This window comes from Corvus brachyrhynchos, unplaced genomic scaffold, assembly GCF_000691975.1.
Source record: "Corvus brachyrhynchos isolate BGI_N302 unplaced genomic scaffold, ASM69197v1 scaffold5, whole genome shotgun sequence".
Classification (NCBI taxonomy): domain Eukaryota; kingdom Metazoa; phylum Chordata; class Aves; order Passeriformes; family Corvidae; genus Corvus; species Corvus brachyrhynchos.
The window spans coordinates 6,725,056-6,748,266 of record NW_008238321.1 but is presented as its reverse complement, the minus strand read 5'-3'; the positions used below and the strand labels follow the sequence as shown (position 1 = coordinate 6,748,266).

The following is a 23,211-nucleotide window of genomic DNA, read 5'->3' as shown; positions in this document are numbered from 1 at the left end:
CTGGGGCCTGGTTCACTTTTAAACCCATTTCAAGGTGTTTCAGGAATGTGTCCTCCAGCGAGATGTCACCAGGCACAGCATGGGGGACCAATGCCACCCACCGCTCCTCACTGTCTGGTTATGGGGAGAGATGATCAAGAACTGTGGATACAATGGAGATGGCTGTTCCTTTTAGCAGAGGCCAAAGCTTTGGGACCAAAACTCCTCATCACCTCCTGCTCTAAAGAGAGACGTCATAGAATCATAGAATCACAGAATGGTTTTGATTGGAAAGGATCTCAAAGGTCATCTCATCCCGCCCCCTGCCATAGGCAGGGACACCTTCCACAATCCCAGCCTGCTCCAAACCCTGTCCAGCCTGGCCTTGCACATTTCCTCACCAAGGGCCAGATAAATACTTTATTTGCTGACAGCGTCCCACTCAGAGCTGAGCTGCCACCAGCAGTTAAAGGCAATCACCAGAGTCCTAATTAAGGGGGATAATTAAGATAAGCTTTAAAGTTTCTTCCAACCCAAACCATTCTGTGATTTTATGAGGACAAACATCCCACAAGCCTGGTACAAGGTGACTTGGGCTGCTGGGAAAACACACCTGCAGAGAGAGACTGAACTACCTAAACCTTGTACTGGAGCCACTTTCAGGTACCACCCAGCCTCCTCAGTTCCTGAAGAGGCACCCACAAATCTCCACCTTTTCACTGTTTTCATTCTATAATAACTTTTTCCCTCATTAGGAAGCTTCGGGCAACTTCTTTCTCTCCCAACCCCCTGCTATTACATGCTTAGTCATGTCTCCTTCTTGATTCCTATCAGAGAGAACAAATTTACATGATTGTTTGTTGACAGCAAGACCTCTAATTGCATCATTTGGCTGCAGCTCCAGCTCTGATTTACACAGTCTGCTGCTGTGAGTTAGAACACTTCCCTACCAGAGGCACACAAAACTGTCCCCACACAGTGAATGCTCCATTTGTCTCGCAGGAGAAACGAGGCTGCTCGACACAGGTGATGACCAGAATTTGGGTGAACTGTTCCTGTCCTCTTATGAGTTTGACCTACATATTAGGCCACATCTGATTGTAGCAGTGATGATGAATCAGTCAGGAAGGTTTTGTTGTCCTAGAAGGACTTTTTCTTTGGGTAGAAAGTCTGTCTGTCCCCAGCCTTGCTGCAGCTCCCCATGGCTGTGGGTTGTCACCCCATTTGATGCTTTTAAGGCTGGACTGGAGTCAGAGGACAGAATGATTTATGTGATGTGTTTTCACCCCTTATGGATGAAAAGGGATCAATCCTTTGGGTTCTGATGCCAGGATAAGGAGTGATGCATCACCAATGGAGGACAAATGTGCTTTGTGTTCCAGGTCTGGCCAGAACCAGACAGCAAACACATTCCTCCAGCATCCTTCCCGCTGCCACAGAGATGGGACATCAGCTCTGGCCTCTGAGGGCAGACACCTGACATCTTCTGAAAGCCCTGGGACCTCAGGAGACAGCGTGGACCCCCACAAAAATTCAGCCAGTGGAGGGTGTCCAGAGAAGGGAATGGAGCTGGAGATGGGTCTGGAGCATCAGGAGCAGCTGAGGAGGCTGGGGGGGCTCAACCTGGAGAAAAGCAGGCTCGGGGAACTTTCTCACTCTCTCCAACTCCCAGACAGAAGGGTGGAGCCAGGGATACAAGCGACAGGAAAAGAGGGAATGGCCTCAGGAGGCCTCACAGGAGGTTTAGGTTGGATATTGGGAAAATTTCTTCCCCAGAAGGGTTGTCAAGCCCTGGCACAGGCTGCCCAGGGCAGTGGTGGAGTCACCATCCCTGGAGGGATTTAAAGCCAGGTAAATGTGGCATTTGGGGACATGTTTTAGTGGTGATCATGGCAGTGCTGGGTTAATGCTTGGACTCGATGACTTTAGAATCCTTTTCCAACCTAAATGACTGTGTGATTATATGAACCGAGATCCCAGGGAAGACAAACAGCCAAAACCACCGAGAGAAGGGTTGTGCTGAGCTCCCCCCAGGCAGGTGGGCGGTGTCTTGGTGCCACTTTGCACAGCTCCAGCCATTTGTTCACAGCAATTATTTGTCACGCCTCGCTGGCCTTAATGGTGGCAGCCTTTTAACGAGAAAAAGCAGGCAATCACTGCTATCCTGAGCTGCTTCGAGCTGCTCTTGCTCGGAATTGTGGTGGAAGACCACAATGAGAGGGGTGATGAAGGGATTCTGTGACAGAAACAGCTCAGGAGAATTCAGTGGATTCTGCAAAGGTTTTAGGAAGTAGTTTGATGCTAATTTTAAAACAAATTAAGATCTCCTTACAATTCCTCCTGGTCAAATTCCTCCTTCTGTGCTGCTGTGGGGGGACTCATCCTGCCCCAGCTCCGCCCCACTTCCCACAGCAATATCCATGTTTCCATGGTGCTGCTGCAGACCCTGTGGCCAACTCTCGTGTCCAGCATTGCCTCCCTCTGGCTCTCCTGCGCCATTTCCCAGGATTTAAACCCCATCCAGTGCTGTGGCTGTGCCAGGAAGGGAAACAGCCTCACGCAGCCAACCCTGACAGCACCGGGGGGGATTTCAAGCGCAGAACTAACAGCAACAGGGCTCAGTGGAGACAGGAGAGAAACCATCAGCTTTACTTATTACCAGGGGCTGCACACATGGCTGAAAAAATGACCAGAAAGTGGCAAAGCACTTCATTTTTCCACCCAAGCAGAGGAGAAGTGGTCACAGTCAGGAGCACCAGTGCAAAATACCCAGTGGTAATGGCCTCCAACACTCCACGGGTTCCTGAAGTAACACAGCCAGGGTTTTTTTTTTCTCCTGGGCAAATAAATAAAATGTGATATTAAATGAAAACCACATCAAACTTGTTACACTGAATAGAGTATATTGCTCATTTGCTGCTAAATTACAGCCTATTCATTTCCTCCTAGGCAGGCTATTAAGCTGTGTTGTATCACACAAGGAGTGTTTCGGAAGTGTTATCACTGTGGGCTGGGGGAAAGGGTGGCTTGGCTTGTTTTGTTTTTGTCAGAGTAATTGCAGGGTCACACTGCTCCCCAGTCCCAGTGCCCTGCCCCTGCCGAGTGACACCCTGCATGAATTTGGCCCTGACTGTTGATTTTTCCACGTGCAGAGTCTGCCAAGGACCTCATTCAGCTGCAGAGCATTTGCTGATGCCTCCTCTCCCCCAGCACTTGGCTGCTATTTATTTTTCTACAACAAATGCTGCGAGTGTTTTGAGACAGCACAAGATTTTCCACGCACAAAAATAGCCAGGGAGACAGAAGTCAAGGGATGCTGCACTTTCTCTGCCATCACAGCATGTTTTTTTGGCCCCCAATGCAGCCTGGCACCTCATGCCCTGCCAAGAAACCCCACACTCGCCCTACAACCAGAGGTGTTTGTAGGGGCACGTACTCACATGAGGGACCAGCCCAGGTAGATGGCTGTGCTGCCCCAGTACATGGGATTATCCAGGACACTGAAGGGGAAGCTGGTCACTTTTTCCTCCATCAGGATGCCAAAGTAATCACCTAAGAGCAAGCAGAGAGCTTCTGGTTAGGCTCCGTGAAACAGGGAGTCATGGGGGGCTTTGGCACACTGATACCCTCCCTGTGCCACAGGGCATCCCTGCCAGGGATACACAGCAAAGGATTTTAGCACTGACTTCCAGGCTGAGAAAACAGCAACAAATAAGTTGTTTGTTTACTTTGTGTCTATCAGCTTTTCCAGGAATGGCTCTTTGCCCACGAGGAAGATTCCTGCATTGCAATGAGGTTATGGCAGCCACGTCCCTCATCAGGACGCAGCTCTCGAGGTCCCAACTGGTTAATTCTGGTTTTCTCACTTGTAAAATTGCCTGTCAGATGCCACTCCACAAGGAAGCAAGTGCACAGGAGCAAATCCATTTAATGTGAAAATAAGCCCAGTGCCGTGTAATGGCGTTTGGAGCTGTTATAATCATGACCACCACGACCAAATGCCCTCATCCATAATGTCACCCTTATCTCATAGTTCAGAGAATTTCTCAGAATTTCAGAAAATAGCACCTCTGCCTACAAAACACGCAGTTATTGGCACAATGGTGATGATGATAATGGGTGATTGTCATCTGTAATGAGGAAAGCTTTCAGAACTGTCAGTATCCAACCAGCTTCCCATCTACCTCGGAGTAATCCTTCCACCCTCCTGAAAGGAGCTTGGAAAAGAAATGACAAGGAGGTGTGCAGCTCGTGAGCAACATTTCGGGGGGGGGTAAAGGGCCAGGATGCAGATCTCTGATTCTGCTGGTCTTACAAGTGAGACCAAAAAGGGCCACATCTACACGGCTTTTAAATCCCTCCTGGGATGGTGACTCCACCACTGCCCCGGGCAGCCTATGCCAGGGCTTGACAACCCTTCTGGGGAAGAAATTTTCCCAATATCCAAACTAAACCTCCCATGGTGCAACTTGAGGTCATCTCCTCTTGTCCTGCCCCTTGTTCCCTGGGAGCAGAGCCTGACCCCCCACCCCGGCTGCCCCCTCCTGTCAGGGAGTTGTGGAGACCCAAAAGGTTCCCCCTGAGCCTCCTTTTCTCTAGGCTGAGCCCCCCACAGCTCCTTCAGCTTCTCCAGGTGCTCCAGACCCTTCCCCAGCTCTGTTCCCTTCTGTCCACTGTACCATCCATGCTCCATGTCCACTGCACAAGACAAGCATGGATCCGTGAGGAGCAGCCGGTCCCTCAGCCCAGAGCACTGCCACCACCTCAGGTTGTGTCCCCAGCTTTGCTGCCAGCCCCTTCCCTGACCTTGGGCAAGTCTCCTCCGTCCCTCCCGGTGCTATTGTGCACCGATCATAACATCAGTCTTTCTTAGAGCACAGCGGGTGGTGAGGATTAATGTATGGTGAGAAAGTGCTCACAAATCCAGATGAAAGGCATTACAGGAGTGCAAACTATTCAAGGTTATTATTATTACCTGGATCGTAGTGTAATTTCTTTGACCTCACATGGTGCTAAAACATTTATTTCTAAGGATAAACAGCCCCTGCCCAATTACACAATGCTTTTGGGCTTTAACTACAGGCCACTAAGTGAGATAATTGCCTCGTATTCATACTATATGTTCTCACAGTTACTTGGCAATACATCTCTGAGATTGTTCTGGTAGAAAGAACACATCACCCCCTGCCACAGCCCGTTTCTGTGCTTTCTTATGTGTCAAAATGCTTCATTATCCCCTGCCCGCCCTCGCCTTTGAGCTGAACGCCTCACTCCCCAAATGGCACTGGCGCTGAGGAGGTTGACACAAAGCCCTGGGTTTGTGGGGCTGGCAGGGGCTTATCTGTACCCAGCACTGGTGGGGCTGTGGAACCCTCCAGGCAGGCTCCCCACGAGCAGGAGCACACAGGCAGCTCCCCAGGAGCTTTTCCAACATAATCTCTGCCTCTAAACCTGCACAGGTCAATGAACATGAGCACCAGAGAGGTGGTTTATATGTGTTTTATGTTCAGAGAGGTGCTTAGGGAAAGGACTGTGTGTTGTGTTGCACAGCATCACCCTGGGCATCTCCTGTGCCTTCACTGAGCCCTCAAATCAGGAATCAGCTCCTTGCCAAGCTGAGGGGCTTTGGCATCTAATTTGAGCTGGTTTTTGCTGGAGGTCTGTGCAGCCATCTCACTGCACACAGTGGGATCACAGCACCAAAAAGCCATTCAGTGCACTCTGCAAGGCTCCCCAGAATCCCTGGAGCCTGACCTGGGCTGAAGCACCACCTCTGCTTCACCCTGGAGAGTTGCTGCGTTCTCCAGGCCCAGCAACAGACTTCGGTCAAGTCAGATTGACTTGAAATCTTGGTCAGTGCTGGAAGAAATGTCACTGGGGTATGAGGCAGATGGGCTCAGACAGGCAAAGCAGCCTCTCCATGTCCTCAGCCTCGGGAAGCCAAGCCCTCATCACTGTGGTTTTTGGGAAGCAGGGGAAACAGTGAGGGTGCTGAAGTGATGCCTGAATCCCAGTGAGGGCACAGCATGGAGACAGGGCACTAGGGACGGCTCTGCCAGGGAGAGGGGCCACATCCAGCTGCTGCAAACAGCATCTGGAGCTGGTGCTGCCGTGCTGGAGATGGGGTGGCACAGCCAGGCTTGCTGGAGAAGGGTGACTCACACGGCTCCCACTGCACTGTTTAGCCCACACTAGAGACACAAAGTGTTCTGCAGCTGCTCCAGAGCCTAAATGTGCTGTAAGGAAGGAATTCAACAGGCAGCCCTGTGCCCTGCCTAGTTCAGCCCTCACTGCTGTAGGAAAACCCACAAAGGAAGGGTCACATCCAGCTCCAGTAATTTTTGAAGCGCCTGTGTGTCAGAGGCTCTCTCAAAACTTCTCTTGAGCTCAGATGCCAACAGTGAGAAGAAGCTGGACGCCCAAGCAGTGCACCCTTTGCTACCTGAAGTCCTTGCTCCTCCAGCAGTGCCAGTGCGGCATGAAAATCCTGCACGGATGTTGGAAGTACCCATCCTGAGAGAGTCTTGAGCAAGAGATCCTCAGAGACCTGCAGACTCAGTGTCTTTTCCGTGGCTGGGTAACAAACCACACTGAGGGGCATTCTCCATTAAGAGTTTGCTGACTTGGACTCACGGGGCTTATGTGAAGCGGAAAAGCTCTTACCAGTCCAAGGATGGATCCTCCGTGGGGCTCCAGCTGGGGCATGCCTCAGTGCTGCAGAGGTCCTGAGCCAGCCTGGCTGCATTAGCACGGGCTCCTGGCATGTCCCCGGCCTGACTCAGCTCCGCCCTGGTGCCCCTCATGCCCCGCTAGCAGAGAGAGCTGGTCCTGCTGTGTCAGTCCAGGGCAGTGGTGGCAGGGAGAGCCTCCCCAGCAGAGAGGATGGCGCAGAAATGCCTTATATGGACCACTGACACCCACCTCTTCCCTGCCTCGGGGGATACAGATCCGAGGGACAGGGCCCCCTCACCCCTTATGCTGAGCCTGACTCACTTGTTTGCTTTTTCCCAGCGGTTCAAGTCCAGTGGATCCTCCTGGTCGGATGAATCAGGCTTTACGTAAACAACTCCAGATCTGGCTGAACTTCAGGAGCGTTCAAGCAGTTCTTGCTGACGGGTACTCCTGTGCCTGGCCTTTCTGGACATGTCTCCACAGGCACAGCATCACTCCAGGGGGCTACTGGTGATTTTGGAGGATGCTGGTGCCCGGTAGCTGAGGAACAGGGGTGTGACAGGGGGCCAGGAGTGAGGCTGCACATGGAGGGTGCAGGCACATGTTCAGGAGTGCTGAGCTCTATTTCTGGCAGCAGGATTTTGGCCAACTCAACACATTTCTTTGCAACTCCACTTGAAACCAGGAAGGCTTATTACGTCCCTCTCTTCTTCCTAGCGACGCCACAGGAGCTAATTGAATTTGGTTTGTAAAGCACTTGCAAAAGCACAGCCTAAATGAGGTGTCAAAGCTGGGGCTGTGATTATTTCAGCCAGCAGGAGCTGCCCCTTTCCTTGGATATTTATTGTTCCTGTCTCTACTTTATTTTTATGAATTCCACACATACTGGCATGTTTTTAAAGTCAACAATGCCAACAGAATTACGCTCTAAATGTTAAAGCAGGCGCAGTGGAAAATGCCTTCTGCCATAAAGCGGCAGATAAAAGGATCTGTCAACGAACATCAGGTTTATTGCAGAGGGGAGAGCAAACAACATCCTGCCTCAGCACGTGTGACGAGCAGGTGGGTGCTCGGAGCAGGGCTGCTGGACAGCTCACAACCGCTGCGCCGGTGCCACTTGTGGGGTCTTGAACTTGGAGTCCCTTTTCTGGAGGGTGTTTGGGCTGGCAGATGAGCAGCTGTGCTCCAAACCTCCAGGCTTGATGCTGGAGGTGATGGGGTTTGCTGTATAAAACCACTGTGCTGTCCTCTCAGTGCGAGGTAACTGAGGTAACAGCAGGGTTGGATCATGCTTTGGTATCATAATGACAAAGCTAACAGCCCTGAAGGCAAGGACAAGGAAATTCCCACAGGACTCTGCCCTAGCAAGAGATCCCTGCAAGGATTAAATGCACTTTCTGGTAAAGCTGTTGGATTTTCAGTGCTTACCTAGGAACGTCCCAGTGAAACCCAGTGCTAAGAAGCTGGAGATGACAAACAAGGTCCCTACAGCCGAGATGGCCAAGCCTGAGTAGTAGGTCCAGTGTAAGTCCCAGCCCTCCAGCTTCGGCTGGCTCTTCATGGCTTCTGTGAAGCTGTCAAGGAGACAACAAGGGCTGTTAAAAACAGCAACTCATTATTAACATCACCCACGTCTCCCTGGGAGATGTGGAGCTTTGGGAGTGGAAGCTGCTGAGGAAGTCCCTTCTCCAGATCCCTTTTCCACCCAGGCCTACTCAACCACCCAATGGAAAAAGCAATCAGCTGAAGGCTGTGAGCAGCCAGGGCTTGACTGGGGGCTGGTATTTCTACCCACAACCCTTGCTAGCTCCTGGAAATACCAGCCCCACTGACTTGTGATATCAAAAGCTTTGCCTTATTGACCAAATCCCAGTTTTCACCATTACTGAGAGCTCTGGGACACACACCCTTGCAAATGCTGGAGGCTGCGATGCCTCGGCACAGGACTCGAAGAGTTGGGAACAACTGGCTGGATTATCTCGTGCTCCCACCCCCGTTTCCCTCCATCAAAATATTTTGCAGCATTCATGCGTTAGCCACGTGCCCAGGAGTGATTCATGGCTGGAGCCTGACAGTCAGGGGGAGGATTGGAACAGCAAAAGGAAAATACGAGAGAAGAGGGAGTGTGAACACAGCTCCTCCATTCCAGGCTGGGTCAGGCATTTCGGGTCTGACCTTCCAAATACTCGTTTGTGATCGGAATAATGCTGACCACTCCCTTCAGTCCCCTGAACTCTGCCCAGAGCCAGGGCTTGGCAGGCTCAGCATCGCACACGGCTCCGACACAAACGCATGGTGACAAAAGAGACAACGCTGTGATTAAAAAAACACCATTAATAACACAAGAGGAGATAATAGACCTACAGAGCTCTACACAGTGTTTCCCCACATGTTGTTGACACATGAGGTAGGAAACTCTGAGCCTTTTTTTAATGAGCACCCTGGAGGCTAAAATTCAAGTAGAATAACAGCTCTCCTGCACCTCCAGCCACCACTGTCTGTCAGGGCCAGGAGAGTTATTCCTGCTCACAGTCCTGGGCTCCTCAGCTGGAAAGTCCTTCCTTAGTGTAGGGCTTGGGATAGTTTCTTCCCCTGGTGTCCATCTTCCCTAAGCCCTGCAAACCCCTGGATTTTCTCGCCCAAATAAAGGCTGAGACAGAAAGTCCTGCCTGCATGGCTGAAGGCCAGGAAGCTGGAAACACACCTTTCAAAGGCTTGATGGCAAGTTCATGCATCAAGCAAGTCCAGGATAATACTTAAACTCCATGGTTTAGGAATCTGGCTGATATCTTTTGTTCACTTTGGAGCTTGCTCCCACTAGGTTTTCTATTGTTGAGGAGTTTTTAGGACCTCAGAGCAAGACATTTAACCATTAGTTTGGACTGGAGCAAGGAAATAAAACACGGAATAAATGTAACACGCTCAGAAGTGAGCAGGAACACAGCATCTGGGTGATTTACACTCTGGAAATTACAGGGAAATTCCTTTTCCTGGGAGCCAAGCACAGACAGAGGAACAACGGCGTGGCCCCAGGCAATGTAAGCACAGTCCCCAGGGCTGGCCCTCCTCCAGTGCCCAGCACAGCTCCCTGTGCTCACCAGGCACACACTGGCTTAGCTTAAAGTCATTTCCGATGGGAAGACGCAAATCTGGCTGCACTGTGAAGCAGCAGCAGCTGCACAACCCTTTGCATCACCTCCGTGGCGTTTATTTTTAAATGACACAAGTCTCCTCTACGAGGAAGCCAAAAAATCCACGTTCCTGCTACCAGCACTACCTGGGTTTGGGAGGAAAGCAATCTCCCTGCAGGGATGTGCCTTTCTGTCTGAGGAATTCTGGCCTGGCTGTGCACTCAGAACACACCCTGACATCCCTGGGGATGCTCTGGAGCTCTTTACTCACACAGAGCAGGATGTGCCTTTCACAGCATTAGGGTTTGGCTCCACATCTGGCCAGGATCTATCCAGAGGGCACCAGCACCAGGAAGGATTTTACAGGAATTTGCTGATCCCCAGGGAGGCAAATGTGGGACAGCAGCACTGAGCTGGAACCCACTTGGATCTCAGGCCTTGGCAAAGAGATGGCAAAGCAGAAAGAGGCACAGCAAGACCAAAGCCCTCAGAGCCTGCTTCTTGCTCTGGATAAGCTGGATCCACACTCTCCCACATCCTTGGGGCTCCTCTATCCGATGCTGGTGATCCGACCTGGTCTTGGAACATGGAACAAAGGTGCACGAACTGGCTGGCTGGGAATCAGCACAGCAAGTTTTGCTACCAGCACATGGTATGGTTTGTTTTGGCAAAGCTGTCTGTCCTGCTCCAGATGATCCCATCCCTCCTTTCCATGGTCGGATAGGCCTGCATTAGTTATTCTCATCAGCATGTCTTGCTCAGTTCCCTGCTGTTTGGCTTACAGCTAGAGAGGGAGGTGTTTGCACAGAGATAATGGACTGCCTTTCCCTCTAGGAATGGTTTATATCTTCCTAAACACACTCTCTATTTGCATTAAACATGATGCGCTCAGGAGTTTTCAGAATTGGTAAATAAACCTTTTAAGCATTTATGACACTGGGCCATGACAAGCAGCATGGAGCCATCAATTATTTCAGCATCCACGATGGTGAGGGAGCCTCCCTGGCCGTGTTTTGCCCTCCCTGGCAGGGAAGGACAAGGTTTTGGGCATTTCCCTTGCTAGTGAGCCAGTCTCCCGAAATACCACATATTTCAGTCTGTCATGAAACCAGTCCCTTCCTTCATGCGCCTCTGAGTCACGTTGGTGACAGCGTTTATTTCAGGCTCGTGACAAGGCAGTGGCGCAGCTCAGCACCCAAGAGGACATCAATTAGAGCCAGGCTTTGTCCCAGTACCTGGAATTGCCTTCTGTGCTGAGTGGAGCGATTGCCATGGTGAGCAGCATCCATCCCTTTTCCAGCAGAGGGGAGGGTGGGGAGGCTGCGACCTACTTTGATCACATCCCTGGCTGCTGTCATGAGGAGGGCTGTCCCCATAGCGGGGCTTGGAAGGTGCCCCCAGCTTTGGCAAAGGGAAAATGGGGCTTCCCCTGAAATCTCCCCATATTTGCCAGTTTGAAGCATGATGCCAGAGGCACACATTCTCCATCAGCTGGGAAAAGCCCAAATCCTTCAACTCTGCTCTGGCCAAACTGGCAGATTTGGCTAATTCCTGTCAGGATGGAGCAGCCAAGGCAGCAGGCACTGTTCTGCCCACCCTTCCCAAAAACAGAGAGGCACTTGCTCAGACACTCAGAAGTCTTATCAGTGCTCCATGGGAATCCCAGAATGGCTTGGGTTGGAAGGGACCTTAAAGCTCATCTAGTTCCAGCCCCTGCCGTGGGCAGGGACACCTTCCACTATCCCAGGTTGCTCCAAGTCCCATCCAACCTGGCCTCGGACACTTCCAGGGATGGGGCAGCCACAGCTTCTCTGGGCAACCTGTGTTTCCACATAAAAAATTTTCTCATAAAAAATTTCTTCCTTGTATCTAGTCTGAATCTCTCCTCTTTCCATCTACCACATAATAAACCACATGAACTGGAAAACCACTCAAAGTGGTTCTGCACTATGGGGATGGACATGTCACACCAGTGGGTTCACAGGAAAAAAGTGGGAGTAAGGGAAATCGGCAGCAGATCCTCTGGTTGGGACATGGACAGGACATGCAGCCAGGTTTACACATCAGGTGCTGATTTATTCAACCAGAAAACTTAACAAGTCACAGCCCGAAATGCATCCCCAAAGGCCACATGGAGCAGGAAGAAAACCTGGAAATATTGTACTAAAAGAAAAGTTGAGCTTTCTAGGTCTTGCTGGGGGCATCTCTCAGTAGTCCCCACCACGTGTATTTTGTCATCCCTCTCCTCCAAAGGAGGACAAAGACCTCGTCCAGCAAACTGGGTCGCTGCAGGAGCAGCCCAGCAGTGCTCCCTTTGAATGATCCCAAAAACCAGCCTGGAAACTGGGGCTGATAAGCACAATTGGAGCAGAATTGGGACAGGGGCCAGCAGGCAGCAAGGAAGCAGCAGCGGTACAGGCAACCAGGGTTTTGGTGACAACAGCCACCACTGCAAGGTGCCACAGTCACTGTGTGGGATGTCGGTCCGTGCCCTATGCCTGAGGTTTTGTTCCTTTTGGCTAAAGGAAGCCATGGGGATAAAAACCATCCAGTGGTGCCCAGCAGCACACGATGCAACAAAAGATCTTGTTAATTTGAAAACAGCAACCTCAACGACACTGAAATCGTCCTGCCGATACCACTGGCAATTGTCAGTCCTGTCATCATCCTCACAGCTTCTTTTGCCAATAATGACTCTGCTTTTCAGACAGCACTGGGGTGTGTGTGTTATTTAGGTCAGCTGGGGGCTGTGGCAGCTTCTCCCCCTGCCCCACATCTGTGCTGTGAGGTTTCCTCATCTGGATGCCGTGGGCAGGAGGTGCTGTTGGCTCCCTGGGGCTTTTCCTGAACAGCCATCAGATATTTCTGGCACTGTGGCTCAGAGGGGGCATCAGCTCCATGAGGCCACGCTCGATTCCCATCATCAAACTCGGTCACTTCTGCACACAGGGCCATGTGGTTCTGGGATAGATGCCATTTACAGCACACTCATTTAGGGTGCCAGCTCACAAAATTAAACAGGACTGAGCATAAGGTGAGAGGCACTACCTGGCAATGACAAACAACCCCTTTTCCGTGCAAAATCCTGTCCCAGGATAGATTTATTTTCCTGGAAAATAAATCAGCTCCAAGTGAGAAATCCACACTGGAGGCAATACCCAGAGTGTGGCATCAATGCAGGACTTGATGCCAGCCTGCAGCACGATGCCACTGAGCCATTGCCAATGGCACTGCCTGGCACAGCCTCTGCAGGACTCACTCACATGGAGACAACACGGGTACCCCAGTGGATGACCTGCAGTGCCCCCAGTCAAGGTGTGCACGTGGGTGTTGCATTTAAGCTGAGTCAAACATCCTGAGACCTGTCAGGTAGGAGGCTCAGAAGCTCCCTGTGTACCTGCTCAGGGGTGGGGAGTGTGCCAGGGTGTGCCAAAGGCAGTGCAGGAGGGTTTGGAGGCAGTGCTAGTGGCTAATTGTGAATAAACTCATGTGGGGAAAGATGCCAACAACGTGGTGAGGGAGGAGAGAGCGACACCGGATGTGAGTCTGGAGGACAGTGAAGGTTGTCACGTCCCCTGTCACACAGATAACAGTCACAAACTGCACACAGTGCAGATAGGTCAAAAGTTCAGGAATTGTTTTCACAGATAGGAGCCTCGGTGATGGAAGTTCCTTCCTTCTTGTTTCTCTCAGAAAGAAACTGCTGTAATGAAAATAATCATTGCACCAAAGCAATTAAGGATGCTTGTCTTGTGCACTTGACTAAGCAGGTCCCCCCTGGTCACAGGTCAGTCTGGATTGCGAGCCAAGGCTGATAATGAAGCTGAGAGCTGGGAAGCATCTAATTGCTTAATTGAGCACAAAGACATCCCTCTTCTTACACACAAGGTATCCTTTTGGAGCCAAACTGGCACGATAGCATCAGGGTGCTGGGCTGAGGAAGGACCACAGCACAGACCCTGCGTGGTGAAGCAGCCACACATCCTGGCTCCCAGCTGCTGTCAGCCAAAATGCCAACCCACTCCCAAAGTTCTGTCTGCTCTGCCCTCCCCTCCTCCGCCCCCAGCTCGGAGCCTTTCAAAAATTCAGCTGGAAAAAGGAAGCAGGCTTTTAAAACCAAAAGAAACATCCCCATGGCTCCTCATCGCTCCCTGGCAGCCCCCACCCACATAACAAGTCCCCAGAGCAGGAAGAGAGGAGTTTTAAAGGCTGGATTACAGCACTGGGGGTGGAGGGACCCCTGAGGCTGCCTTTTTGCTCACTATCAGCAGCTCTCACGCTCTGCACAAGCAACCCTGGCCACTGTGTCAGGCACAGCCCGAGCCAAGCGACTGTCTCTGAGGGGCTGAGGAGCAGAAAACCTGCTCCAGTACAAGTGACTCAGAGAATAAAATAAAGGAAAAAGCAAAATAGCAAGAGCAGGTGAGAAGTGTCTCTCCCAGCATCACTGGCCACTGAGATGACAGGGACTGTGTCATATGAAGCCCCTCTGGTCAGTGGAACCTCAGGCTGGACCTGGCTGGTATCATCATGCAAGGGGTAAGGGGCAGGATGAATCCTTCCCAAGCAGCAAAAGCTCTCCAGGCTGGAGCAATAAGCCTTGGGCAGCCCTGGAGGGCTCACTGAGCTGGGAATGGAGGCAGTGAGTCTCCCAGGTGTGTTTTGGGATAACTCCAGCAGTTGCTGCTCTGATGATCACCCTGGAGCCATCCCATCCCTCCCACAGTTAAAGGCTTGCCTTGCCTGGAGAGCCTCCAAAGCCTGCTAGCCATCACTCAGGCCAACTTCAGCACCAAGGAAAGGGGAGGGAATAAACCAAACACCTGGAAACATCTGGGCAAAATAAACTTCCCATTGCAGTAATTTGAAGGCTTTGGCCCATCGGGATGGGCTGGCATCTCGTCTGTGTTCTGGTGGGGCTGAGCTGCCCCGTCTTCTAGAGCCTCTCCTCCAAACCCAAGGTCCTGATGGGGCTTTTCCAGCCCCCTGGATCGACCTTGCTGTTTCCTTCAGGGCCTGACTGCTGGGCTGCACAGGCACAGCCAAACTCAGTGAGTCCCACAGCCCTCATGACACAGAGCAGAGCCAGCCCTGGTAGGGCTCTGAGGGCTCTGCAGGGGCAAAGCGTGAAGCAGTGCCAGGACACACGAGGCCACTTTGGCTCTCCCAGCAGTTCCCCCTCAGCACCTCGCTGTGACCCGCGAGCCTCGCTGACCCAGGAGCCAGCAGGACCACTGGGAATGGAGATTGTCCCTCCACCAGCCATGTTTTTAATTAAAGGCAAGGACAAGGCTTTGCATTGCTTCCCAGACAACAAGTAACTGTGTAATTTGTGCAAGAGACTGTCAAGACATTCCCCAGCAAAATCCAAGCCCGCTGTGTCACTAAGACATCAGCAGCACACACACATGCCCTCTGCATTCGATTATAGCCTTGTTCACTGCAAGCTTTCTTTCTGTTTTTGCCATCAGCAGTAGCTGGGACAAACACAGAGGGGCAAGGGCAGGTCCTGGTGTCATTTCCAGGAAAGCAGAGCTCTTAAATACATGTGCAGATTCCGACCTGAGAACTCTTCACCTGGGAAATTACCCAGAGTACTAAACAACCCATTAGCTCTGACCCTGGTATAATTGAATCTGGGAATTTAGTGAGTCTGTCTCTCCTAACTGCAGTGGAGATAAAGCCTACCAGATCGCAGATAAATTGCTGGCATTGAGGAAATCTTCTGCAGTAAAACCTCTCTGCTGCACTGGGAATGTTAAAGGACATATTCCCATGGAGTTTGGTGTATCAGTCATGCAATACTATTAGCTAGCACAGGTAGTGTTTAGAGATAGCAGATAAGAATTTCAAGAGACTGTTTGTGAAGTGCACAGGTAATCCTGCTCTTCTGCACAGGAAACTGCGGCTTCTTAAAAGCAGCTTTAATTTTGTTCATGATTTTTACTAGAAAATTTAAAAATTCTGCTGTTACATATGATCCATCCTGGGTAAACAGCCCTCCTGCCACCTGGGCTGCTCACAGGAGAGGGGAAACATCCCCAGGGAGCAGAGCAAGGTAACCTGTGACACTTAACAACTGGTCAGACTGATGGGTTTGGCCATGATGCTGCATCCCTCATCTTTATTACAAACCTTGGAATAAATCTGCTGCTGGCTGAAGTTATCCAGCCATGGAAAAGTAATACGCTGGGGCTGGATTTAACACTGCTGAGCAAATGTCCCTCTTTCCCCCCACTCTACAGGGGCATTTCTTTCCATGGATATATAGCAGCAGGATGAGCTCCTTACCAGTGGCTCCGCACACAGTTCAGCACCAGGATCACAGCACCCAGGCAGTAACAGGCAGCATGTGGAGAGCCGAAGACTTGGCTGAGCGCTCGTGTTTTGTGCTCCCATCTGGCTACCTGGAGAGACAAGGGAAAACAAAGTGGGTGGTTCGGGTGCTTGGAACAGGCTGCCCCAGGAGCACAAATCCCACAGCCTTGGCCTCACATGTTCAGGACACTTTGTCTGTGTGGCTTTGTGCAAGAAACAAGCGGAGGCCACTGATGAGACATGGCTGAACCAAGCCTGGGGATGGAAGTTCCTTCTCCCATCCATGCCAGACCCTGCTTGTATTGCATATGCCCTTGCACACAAGGACAGCCAGCAGCAACAAGGCACAGGCTCATGAAAGAAAAAAACCACCAAACCAAAAAATACCCTACACATCAGTTTTGGGGAATATGAGGCTTGGGCATGTGTCCAACAAGGCTGAGAGCATTGCTAAGGCTGTCTCCTGGCCACCAAAAACAAGAGGCCCCTGCCACGGATCCTAATATTGCTCTCCTGAAAGGAAAACAGATCCCTGAGCAGGGGATGCAACACAGGGACGCTCAACTCTCATTTTCTGGTCTGTGGCATCTCCCACATCCAATCACAGGGATCACACCTGCCAGGAACAACCCCTCCCTGTACACATCCAGGAAAGTTTGCAAGCCCTCCCTCAAGCTTCCCCAAGACAAGATCTGCCAGCCTTGCCCAGAGAAGTGCTTCCACTTGTACCAGCTGAACCAGCTTAGCCTTCATCAGCACTCAGCAATTGTAGCCAGTAAGGTTTAGTCTGCCCTCCTCACCCATCCCAGCCCAGGACTCACACATCCACATGCACCATCCCTGGGGAGGCGTTAGCATCCTTCACAGCACACTTTTCACTGGCTCCCATGTTCAGCTCCCTGTTCTGCAGATGCTGATGGGCCCCTGCCCAAACCGCCTCATGGATGAGGAGGTGCCCTCTCACCCTGGGAGGCTGCTGCACGCAGGTGGTTGGAGCTGCTCCCAAAGAGCAGGACCAGATCCACCCCAGTCACCAAATCCAGGCCCGGCACTCCCAGGTGATAAAAATCCTTACAGCTACTTTACTCTCTACCTTTCCTGCATCCCTCGGAAAGCTGTCGCTATATTTATCGCCCCTCTTAGGCTCCATTTTCAAGTGCCAAGCTGGAGGTTTGGATCAGACATCAGACCTGAAATTCCAGCCAAGGAGAGAGAGCACACCTGGGCAATGAAGCAGGAAGTGGGAGTCAGCAGAACATCTCGGCACCAATTTGCTTCTCAGACATGGCTGGCACTTGATTAGCTTCAAATGCACTTCACTCCCTCGCACAGAGCCTGGGCAGCTTTTGGGGGCACCTGCAACTCAGCTCTTCATCTACTCTGAATGTATCTGGTAATTTATTGGCTCAATTTGAGCAGAAAAAGGCAGCTTTGCAGGTCTCGCTTTCTTCCCAGGCTGATGCAGGAGCACAAAGTGCTGCTGGTGGAGGGGGACTGCTGGCTTCAGGAGGGGGGAACGATGAAAACCTCTGATAAGCAGGGGCACTGATTTCACATGCTGAGAGCTGATTCAATTAGTTATGCAATGATTGCTCTGAAATTACAAATCCACTCATGACAGAGAGAGCTGCTTCACTGCCTTTTTCTGGCTGGTATAAATAGTTTGTATTCTAAATTGAATTTAAAACACCGTGCGTCACGCTGCTGCTAAAATCGGAGCTGCTGTTTGAGTGCTGAGAGAGTGGAAAAAGAAATGTAAAGTGTATTACCACCTTTGGAAAGTAAAAAGAAGTGACCATACAGGTGACTGAGTCACAGATGGAAAAATGCAGCCAAGTGCCAGTTATCTGTACCAGCTTCCTAATTCCCTGGAAATTATTCTGGCAGCGTTTGCATGGATGGCAGCTCCTGGCTCACTCAGGGAGCTTTGAAGAGCATCTCAGTGGCGGCAGAGCTGAAGGAGAAGGCAGAGCCACTGGGATCAGAGGGAAGAGCTGGTGTGCTGCTGGGAGCCATGGAGGCAGTCACTGTAACTACCCTCACCTTTAGAAAGGCACATTTGGGCAGCGAGGCCGGGATGAGGGGCTGTGTTTCTGAGCCCTTCAGGCAGCAGCTGCCACGGCTGCGATGGGATCACTCCCAGCACAGCCCAGTTCGTGCTGCATCACACAGCTGGGACTGAGATGCCAACTCTTATTTAGCTGTCACAGCCTTCAGATAGGACCCCAGGCTCCTTTTCAAGCCCACACAGGAGCCATTCCGAGCTAAGCGGAGCAGGAGCCGGCACGGGGCTGGAAGCAGCGGCACCCACCGGGCCCCGCGGCGATATTTCAGTAACAATTAATTAGTTCCGGTTCTGGTTCTATTCCTTGAACAACTAATTAGTTCTGGCTTGGTTCTAATTTTCTAATTTTAGTCATTTTGAGCTAATATTAGCACTCGATCGACCCACAGCTAAGCAGCTGCCTTGATAGTTTTATAAAATCGTGAGCCGATGCGTTATTGTTTACTGTGTGATGGATGCAAGATGCTTCCAGCATCCTCAATGGCCGTGTGTGGGACACCAGCAGCTTCCCAGGAGGCTGCACCCATTCCTGGTGCACTGTTTGCCCTCCCAGCTGAGGCTGGCAGTGTGCTGACCACGGGCAGCATCAGGGAGAAAAGTTTCATGTCAGGGCTGTGTGTCCTGGAAAGGGAGCAAGAGGAGCATTTTTATTTTTCTTCCAGTTCCAAGTTTGGAAATGGAGTTAATACAAAGTTTCCTGACTTACCCAAGGGTCAAAGCAATAGAAAAAATTCCTTTTCCAAAGCTCCCAGCACTCTGCTTTCACTTTAGGATACTTGGTGAGGTAATTACTTGCAAGTATTTTTTTTAATGTTTCTCCCAATGCTCGTTATTGAAATAAATCAACAAGCGGATGTGGCTGCAAAGCCAGGGATGCTCTTGGGTCCCATGTTCTGCCTTTGGCAGGCCGTTCCAGGGGCAGGCTCAGCTGGCTGATGTTCCCAGGGAATTGCTTCCTTCTCGACGTAAATTTGGGGCTGATTTCTACGTAACCGATCCAAGACATTTCCCCAACCACCCGGGCAATTGCGTAAACAAAAATGAAAGCACCGGCACACATCCCCAGTGCCTGCCCTGATGGAAAATGGAAATGCTCTCAGTTTCCTTTTCTTTTTTTGGGCAGGCAAACCATGAGCCACCTCGAGAAAGGCCACAAATAACCATTCAAAAAGCAATTTCATCTCACGAACCTGCCTCTGCAGTCATCAACGGGAAATGCTCTTTCCAGCTCTGTGTGCATGGCAGACCATGGCCTTTCATTAATATTTAGTATTTGTTTGAAGGAAATGGATTCTTTTTGTCTGCCATCCAGGGAAGCTGCCTTCTGAACATGCTACATTTTAATTGCTCAGTCCCAGCTCTGAATTAGAGCCTTTGTGCTGTTTCATGTGACTCCATTGCTGTATCTGGCTCGCCCCAGAGATGGACAACGAAACCAGATAGCCCAAAGGCTCAGGACAAAGGGACACCTTGCATCTCGATGCAAATCAGTAATTTTATGTCCTCACATTGCCCCATCACCATGGTACCCAAAGAAAAACATTCAGGAACTGGTGCATTTAGTCTTGTAGCACTCCTGGAAGGCTGGGATAGATTAGCAGCTCCCCTCAAACCAAGGGAAACTGAGGCACTGGAGGGTAGAAGTGAGTGGCTGTTTCCCAGCTCTCCAGGGAGCAGGGCAGAGCGGCTGGATCCACATCCTGCAAAATCCTGGACCCATCATCCACCTGGGGAGATGCTCTGCACATTTCTGGGGATGCCCTTGCCCTTGACAAACTGTTGGCATGAAAATATTCAGTGTCCAAGTCTGGGCTGGAGAAAAGATGACAAAGAACAGGATGTCCTCCCTTCATATACCCACCTCACAGTATTTGACAGCATGAAGAATTTTTCCCTATCCCATGGGGTCTAGGAAGCCTGCTGAGGGGTCCCAAAGTCAGAAATTCCATGAAAAGTCCAGAGGAAGAACAATCATCTCTCCAGGGTACATTTGAGCCCCAGTCCCAAGAGGATGCAAGTGCATAGGGAGAGCCCTGGATATATGGATGATCCAGTCCCAACTCAATAAAAACCTTCAGACAAAACCAAACTGAGCAAATTTCTTTTCATAGAGTCAGGGAGTGGTTTGCGTTGGAAGGGACCTTAAACTTGGCTCATTCCATCCCCTGCCATGTGCAGACATCTTCCACTTAACCAGGTTGCTCCAAGCCCCATCCAATCTGGCCCTGGACACTCCCAGGGATGGGGCAGCCACATCTTCTCTGGTAAACCTGTGCCATGGCCTCACCATCCTTATAGTAAGGAGTTTCTTCCAACAGAATAAATTTCTCCTTCAGTCTGACCTCTCCTAGGCCAGCCATGGGGTAAGTTCTCCCATGGGATGCTACAGCAAGAGAATCCCTGACTCTGGGCTTAGGTGGCTCCACGTGAACATCTCCCACTGGGAAAGACGTGCCCCAGCTGGTTCATGACCTGCTGAAAGAGCAGGAAACCTGATATTACCCTTATTTCACCCACAGAGACCAGAGGTATCGACCTGTTCCTGTTATGAAAAATCCATTTTTCCTTTCTGATTCCCTGTAATCCCTCATTAAAGCATAAGGACATTCCCTGCTCTCTGTCACTGAATGCTGGAAAACGACCCTGCTCACAGCCATTACAGTTACCTAAAGACAGGGAGGAAGAAGATAGACCTGAGCACCCAGACCTTGGTTGTGGTACTCCCAGGAGCAGGCAGGGAAGCAGAGCTGGCTGGAATGGAAATGCGAGCACTGGGGCTGGCTGACCTTTGCCAAATGCCAGAGGAGCCAGTCTTTCTGGCTGTCCCAAGTGGCTGTGGAGGAAATGAGTATGGCCTGACCTTATCCATCCTAACAATGCTCGAGCCCTGCTGCAGCCAGCAGCACTCAGTGCAGACAGTCCAGTGCCAAAGGGAAGCACCAAAGGCACCAGGTGAACATTGTGGCCAGGCTGAAAGCCTGCATCACTTTGTCTGAGTGTGTCCCTCCCAGGTGAGAAAAATTCTGTGTTTCCAGGAGGCTGCAAACCTTAGGAAAGACAGGAGGGGAAACTGCAGGGCTGGTCCTGGGGAGGATCATGCATGGTAGCCCCAAGGGATGTGTGGTGGCTGTTCCTGCAGCTCACCAGGACAGCATTGAGCCCCTGGCACGGGAATGACACCACCTGAGGCTGGCATGTGCCCATGTGCAGCCACATCAGCCCACCCCAGCACCAGGCACAGGCTTTCCAAAGGCATGTGCAGAAAATGCCCCGGGGACCTGCGTGCCACTGGCAGCGGGAACATGATTAGCAGGAGCTCTGGGCAGTGAAGGCAGGAGAAAAAGAACAGAACAAACCACAGTTTTAATTTGTACAAGCTGGTAATTATAGTTGCTATCTGTCTGAAATCTCTATTGAGTTTATTTAAATATGTTCTCCGTGAAGGCCATTCAGACAGGAATTATCAAGGTGTTGCAGCAGAGGAGATAATGCCATGCAGTTTTCAACAGATCAAGGGCTGATTAGGAGGAATTAATTAGCTGCTTAAACAGTCCTTGACTCGCTGCAGCAATTAGCCGTCACCTCCCTGCAGTCACGTTCCCAGCACAGCGGTGCTGCCAATATGAAGCACAGAACTCCTTCCCCGTGTGCTGGTGTGAGCACCAGGCCAGCCCCGGGTGGGCACATGGCCCTGGGAAGGGGTCCTAAACCCACGAGGGCTCCAAAGCCACCCCGTGGGCAGGGCCTGGCAAACAGGCAGGGGTGAGCTGGGCTGTGGGGACTCCCGTGTGCCCACTCCAGTGCCCATCGCTGGTGGGTGATTCCCAACACAGGGCAGACAACGGGTGTCTTCCCTCTTCCAGCCTTTAGCAGGCCAGTCCCTCAGGCACTCCCCATCCACCACCTTTTCTGTGCTATGAACTACCAGTTCTCAGCTGTGCTCCGTCACTGGGGCCAGCAGATCATCCAGCAGCCTTTATCCCACATGCCATCACTTGCTGTCCCTTTGGTAGGGTGGGAGCATCACCCCTCACCTCTGCGAGCTCTAAACCATGGAAAGCTGGAGGCTGAGCCATCCCCACTGGACACTCTCCAGAAGGAGAAGCCAGCACTTGGGGTGACCAGGAGACCACCATGAGGCTCTGAGCCCCTCCTGCCAGCACAGTGCCTTGTGGGAGCTGGTCACAGCTGCCAAGCTCCTGCCAGCATCCCAGTGGGCTCCACTTTGCTTAGCTGCTTCCTGCCTGCGCTGGGAAAAACCATGATGCAGCGACTGAGTTACTTCTCTGAAGGTTTCTCAACTCACAGTCTCTCCATTACAGAGAGCCATGAGATGGTAGTGCAGCCTGAAAGCTTTTTAGCAAACGATTAAAGCCTTGTGAAGTTCCCCCACCAAGTACTGGAGCAGCAGCTTCCAGTTCGTGCAATTAAAACACTGAAGTGATATGAGAAGAGATAAGCACCATCTTAATGGTTTCATGTGAGCTGTGAGGCAAAGCAGGCCAGGGACTGTGTCCATGGAGCTTGTAAAGGCTTTTTCATGGTAGTGCCCCAAGAAAAGATGCACCCAGAGATGGTTTGATGGTGAGCAGCAGGTGCTGGGGACAACAGGTGACAGTCCGTGCCCACGCACATGGAGCCAGAGCATGGCAGCAACTCCTGGCAGAGCCTGGAGGCTCCAAGCACCCTGGTTTGAGGGCTGGCAAGTATCCCAAGAGATGGGGATGCACTGGCTCATCCAGGTCTCCCCAGCAAGCTATACCAGTTAAGTTTTCCTCCTTTCCCATTCCCTCACTGGTGTGATGGCAGTAACAGCTGTCAGCAAGCCACAGCGGAGCAGCACAACTCAGCTCCTCCATGGCTGCCAAGGGCTTTCAGTTTGGAAAGGAAGGCGTCAATTTGACGTAAGGAAGATTTTTCCATTGCCTTTAATGGGCTCTGGATTGGGGGGGGGGTTGTTTTTTATTCCAGCCAAAAGAAACGGGAGCGGGATTTTGGAGAGACAAGGTGATGTGTGGACTGGCTTTACAAGGACACTGAGGTGTG

General features: G+C 51.3%; 1 protein-coding gene across 1 annotated transcript in view; it reads right to left on the bottom strand.

Annotated features, from left to right (window-relative positions):
• Positions 1-23,211, bottom strand: part of PEMT (phosphatidylethanolamine N-methyltransferase) — a 41,925-nt gene that overhangs the window by 3,570 nt on the left and 15,144 nt on the right. The window contains exons 3-5 of the mRNA XM_008633437.2: positions 16,074-16,189; positions 8,080-8,225; positions 3,420-3,531 (exon numbers count right to left, since the gene is read on the bottom strand). Coding sequence (XP_008631659.1) covers positions 3,420-3,531; positions 8,080-8,225; positions 16,074-16,189 — 374 coding nt within the window. The remainder of the gene's footprint in view (positions 1-3,419; positions 3,532-8,079; positions 8,226-16,073; positions 16,190-23,211) is intronic.